Source organism: Chenopodium quinoa, unplaced genomic scaffold (genome assembly GCF_001683475.1).
Source record: "Chenopodium quinoa cultivar QQ74 unplaced genomic scaffold, ASM168347v1, whole genome shotgun sequence".
NCBI lineage: Eukaryota > Viridiplantae > Streptophyta > Magnoliopsida > Caryophyllales > Amaranthaceae > Chenopodium > Chenopodium quinoa.
Window position 1 is genome coordinate 470,815 of NW_018744517.1, and position 5,852 is coordinate 476,666.

The window sequence follows — 5,852 nt, forward strand, 5'->3', positions numbered from 1 at the left end:
GTTGAAGTGCCATTAATACCCAATTATGTTTTCAAATCAGTTATGTGACGCTAAACTTATCTACAGTATGACATTGGAGGTAACTGTTCATCTTTTAGATTTAGAAATTATGATTAGTATGTTAGTATCCGTATTTATATACAATCAAATACGAATAACAATGAACTGTGTTGTCGAAGTATTTTAATTATGTGTACACATGCTTGACCTAATTTAGACTGAATACAATTAAAGTTTAATAATATTCCTCAATCTATTTTGACTAAAACGATTGAATCCTAAATTAATACTCAAACACCACTGATTAAATAATTCTATTTTATTTGTTTATTTGTTTGACAACAACACTTAAGTAATTGTAATAGTCAAAATCAAGTACAATTAATAGTCAAGTATTATTTTCAATGAAACTTATCGTGACAAGTAACAACAACTGAAATCAAAACTTTAAACCTATAATAAAATAAGGTATGAACTCCATTATAAAGATGGGGACAAAAAACAATTTCAAAAGTTAAAACAGAATATTTGATGAATATTGGAACGAAAAATGGTAGTAAATAAAACATTCGAGTAAAATATTTGATGAATATGTCTTTGAATATTTATTAAATAAGGGTTTTAAAAATTCTTTTTGGAAATTACCTCTTATAAACCTTTCCGTTGTGATAATAAGGTTTTGTTAAATACTTTTTGGAAATAACTGAAATAATTATTAACCTTGTTTAAACTTTCCAATGAATATTGGAACAAGAAAATGGCAGTAATTAAAATTGTATCTGATAAAACCATTACGATATTTAAGGATTTATTAACCTTGTTTCCCGCGCTTCCCGCGTACCTATTGCCAAATACATGCATATGTTCTTATTGCCAAGTATAGGAAATTAGCGGTACTTATGCCTTCACCCATTGAATTGTCAAATCACAACTCTTCACTCCACATTTTCACCTTTTTACTCCTCTTAAACCGTCACTTCATCCATTATTTAAGCTTCTCGTTTTCATCCATTAGCGGTACCTATGCCTCCACCCATTGAATCGTCAAATCACAACTCTTCACTCCACATTTTCACCTTCTCCCTCCTCTTAAACCGTCACTTCATCCATTATTTAAGTTCCCCGTTTTCTAACTCCACTTATTTCACCTTCATCTCCACCTCAAAGTTCCTGAATTATTTCGTTTTTCTCTCCCAAACCTTCCAATTTCTCCCTCTCTAAAACGACCTTCCAAACTTATGGTTGGTTTTTCTCCATAGTGACGCTATTCGCCACCTTAAGAAATCCCTCGACAGATACTGACGCTGCAGATAATTGAAATATGCCAGAACAGTTATAACATCGCCCTTGACAATCAAAACGGTGAAGATGTAGCCCTTTTTAAGGGTGCTGGTATAACTGTTCCTGCAAATTTCAATCGTCTATAGTCCGCAATCACTGGCGGGGCTAATAAAGTGACGTTGGGTGACTAATTTTTTTTATTATAAATTTAATAACATTGCGTTATTTGGTATCACATGAAAACTGCAAACCTAACCCCAAAAAAAGTTGAGTAAAATGTCTTGTTTTTTAATTGAGATTCTTCTAAATTGTTAATGTTGTTGATGCCGCCATTGAACAAGAGAGCCAAAGCAAGAAAATTAGAGTCAGGAAGAGAGAGAAAGTGAGAGCTTATCTAATTTTTCTAGGATTGGAAAATGTGTTGGATTACTTTTTTAATTTGGAAATTTGATTTCCTCGGCATTTTTATAAGGATGGTGGTCTACTTTTTTAATGCTTTTTTCTAATTGAGTAAATTAGAATAGAAAATCTTATTTTGCCATATTCTTTGGTATGTTTTTAACAAATCTAGTGTATTGGTTTAGCTTGTTTTCGGTAGGCTTTGAATAATTAAAAACTAGAAGGATGCAAATGTTATTTTAGTTTAATATTTCACTTTGAATTGTTCGACTAATTTTTTTATTTTTAGATTTTAAATTTAAGTTTTGACCTACTACTGTATTTGGATTGTTTTTTTGGTTTTATTGTTTTTGGTTGTGATTTTTGTCAAATTATATGATATCCATAATCCGTCCCCCCAATTTGACTCGTTTGGCTCCTCCACTCAGCAGTATCTCTCGAGGGATTTCTTAAGGTGGCTTACAGCGTCATTATCCTGGAAACACCTATCATGCGCGAGGAAGTTAAGGTGGTTTTAGAGAGGGTGAAATTGGAAAGTTTGTGAGACCAGAAGAAAGAGAATGTTATATTTATAAGTACCCGGTGAGGTACAGTGGTGGATCTTGACAATTTTCTTTTGGGGGCCGAAGTAAAGTTTAATTTCTAAATTTAAACCATAGTAGATACTAATAACAATGTAAAATAGTTTAATCTTATTTTTTAAAAGTAGCTATTAATAAAAAAAAAATCATAAATAGCAAGTATAGTACCTAAATAATTAAATATCATTGCTAATTGCCTAATACTTTAAAAATGAATAACGTAATACTGTATTATTGTTTATGTAGAATAAAGTTTTTTTTTTTTTTTTGAAATAAAATTAAAAAATTTGTACTTGACTGCCAATAATACTGCCATTTATGATTTATGTAGTGAAAGATGGGCCAATTTGTCATATGTCAAACTCACATAGGAATTTGTGCCAAGTAAAAACATATAGAGGAATACTACATGGTACATAAGGTGTTTCTAAATTTTAAGTCTAATGGGATACAAATTGGGATTTTTTTTTAATTTGCTTCCTAATAAAAAGTTGGATCAAATTCTAAGAGGGGCCAAGCCCAGGCCACCCCCTTAGAAGATCCGCCCTTGTGAGGTAGAATTTTATCATTAAGGTCTAACTTGCAATGCTCTGATGTGAATATGTGGCCTTACTATCTATTTGACATGGTTTAATTATTTGATTGATTATCACTTGCAACTAAAAGTTTTTGAAATAAGTCCACATATAAGGGGAGCAAGCGGAGGCTCGAATGCCGGAGCGCGTCTTATTGATGGAGGGGATTCGTGTCGGATGGAACAAGGCGGTTTGAACCATAGACTACTGTTGCTGGAATGAAGGACCGCTCCACAACAGAATTATGCTGCTTGCTGGGCCCTGATGGTGGAACTGGCATTTTTGGGGGGAAGAAAGCGGCCCCCTTTTTCGGCGAAGTGGGCATTCGTGTCGTGTAGCCGTGATGCCATTTAGAAAGAAGAGACCAAGAAGAAGAAAAAGAAAAAGCAGTATTTTGCAGATTCTTGACATCACTAGAAAAGAAGTTGAGCTGTAGGCATCAAGGTAAGGGACCGAGATTTTATACTGCTGCAGAAGCGGAATCAAGGCAAGGATAGCGTGATTGGCCGATTGGTTGGAAGGTATGCATTGCATGATTGACTGCTTGCAGGTCGATCATGGACCACAGTCACGCAAATTATCGTTGTTCCTCCATGGCATTTTTTTAATTTCTATTTTGAATTCTTTTCCTAAATGTTTCAAAAGTATAATGGGGTGATTACGGGTAGAAGAGAGGTGATCTTGTAAGTGCTTTAGGGCTCTAAAGGAAGAAATAAGAAATGTCTAAAATCCTACTGCTTGAACAATCCAAGTCGGAGCCGTAGGTTTTTTTTGCCGAATTCCGTAATAATATCTGTCTGTTTTCCTGCTGTTTTGCTTAACTTTACCGCTTTTACTTCAGTTTCAGTTACGCTACTTGTTTTTAAGCCTGGAATTAAATCTCGAAGCCTTTACACTGAATTTTATGCCGAACTTGATTTTATGTTCTGTACTTCAGTTGTATTTACGCAACTCGTTTTTAATCCTTGAAATGAATCTCAAAGCCTTGACACCGAATAGATGATTTATGTACTACACCTTGAAAACTGCGTTCGAGAACTTGAAATTTTATACTTGCGCAGAATTGGCCATACTCTAGTATACTTGTTATTATTCTATTGAACCTATTGGCCATACATATTAAGTATTGACCCTTCATCCTTGCCGGAATTCAAAAAGGGGACTATAACAACGTTTTGACCATTTTCTATTGTAGTCTTATTTATAGGTTATACTATAATTTTGTTGTCGTTCATATCAGTTGTGATTGTGACTTGGGAGTAGGTTGTACGCTTTTTTTTATGATTGATCGACGTCAAAGCCTGATAATATGCAAGTTGTATTGTTCAATTCCAACGTATGTGTACAATGCTATTATCAATTAATAGCCAAGTATCATTTTCAATGTAACTTATCTTAACAATATTTGGAATCAAAACTTTAAACATATAATAAGAATTAAAATAAGGTATGAACTCCATTAAAAAGAAGGGGATAAACCGATAAAAACAACTTCAAAAGTTAAAACAGAATATTTGATGAATATTGGAAGAGAAGAAAGGCAGTAAATAAATTATTGGAACAAAATATTTGATGAATAGGTCTTTGGATATTTATTAAATAAGGGTTTGATTAATTCTTTTTGGAAATTACCTCTTATAAACCTTTCCGATGTGATACTTAGGTTTTGAACCTTTCCGATGAAAAACTGCGCTGCCTGTAAGCATCTGCAGTGGCGGATCATCACAACTTTCTTATGAGGAGCCAAATTACAAACCAATATCTAAACTTTATATAGAGATAGTCAACAAGTACTAATAAATTAATAACCTTCTTAACTTTAACTTTTGTTAATAATTAATTAAAAAATTATAAATAGTTAAAGCAATGTATTTATTGATAAAAAAAAAGGAGCTATTAACTATCCCAAATTTAAAAAAGTTAAATCAATACTTGCATAATATACATAATTAGCATTTACTTTTTTTAATTATGAAAAAATAAACAATTTTATATAGATAATAACAAATACTTATACCAAAAAAAAAAGCCTAATAGGAGTACTTGTATCTCGTACTACAATACTCTAGTATTTACAAGTCTAGATAGATATTGGGCACTATGCATAGAAATACAATGACGTGACATATTGTGAAAGTAGTGTGAAACTATCAATTAAAATAATAGACACTGAAATTTGTGCCAAATAAAATATAATAATCAAGTAAATGAATAAGAACTAAAACAAGTTTGGAGTTTGACATAAAAATAAACATTCTAATTAAGTGGGCCTTCCTTTCCTTCTTTCCTACAAAAAATAATAGGCATTTCTTTAAATTTACTCGATAAAAAAAAATTTGGGCCAAATTCTAAGGGGGCTAGACCCCTACCCGCCCCTTAGAAGGTGCGCCCCTGAGCATCTGAATTGACCTAGAATCATCTTCTTCATCATCTTCAGCAGCTTCACCCCCGTCCTCATCCCCATATTAATCATCTTCATCTTCATCTTCTGCCGCTTCCTCATCCTCATCAACTTCATCTTCAGCGTCGTAGTCCTCAACATCTTCATCGTCGTAGTCCTCGTCCTCATCATCTTCATTCCCTTCTTGATTCTGGTCCTCATCACCATTACCAGCATCAGCACCACAAATATTGCCACATCACCACCCCTGTCCTCCTCGATAATCCTCTCATCAGGTTGGTCATTTCCAACCGCATAACCTGGCGTGGAATGGATTGCGTGGATTTCACTCTAAAGGCGTGCAATTCGCTGTTCACGGAGCTGGTGCAAACGGCCCGACAAAACCCTCGCTTCTTCTAGCTTGGCTGTATGAATGCTGTCATCTTATCCATTTCTTCTAACCTTATCTTCTCCCGTGTATTGATTTCTTCCAACTCTAAGTACAACTTTGCAAGACGCCCTTTTACCTCAGTCACGTCCCGGTCACCCATGGTAGCTTCTTCGACAACCCTAAGACAAAATTGAAAGGATAAATCCATGTTTTTAAATTGGTACGAAACAGGGGGGTTTTGGTAC

General features: G+C 34.0%; 1 protein-coding gene across 1 annotated transcript; it reads right to left on the minus strand.

Moving 5' to 3' along the window:
- Window positions 1–2,987: 2,987 nt before the first annotated feature.
- On the minus strand, window positions 2,988–3,370 carry LOC110698383 (uncharacterized mitochondrial protein AtMg00170/AtMg00620). The gene is given in 2 exon segments (XM_021875803.1): window positions 2,988–3,166; window positions 3,169–3,370. Coding segments are annotated over 2 exon segments (381 nt in total).
- Between the last annotated feature and the right edge of the window lie 2,482 nt (window positions 3,371–5,852).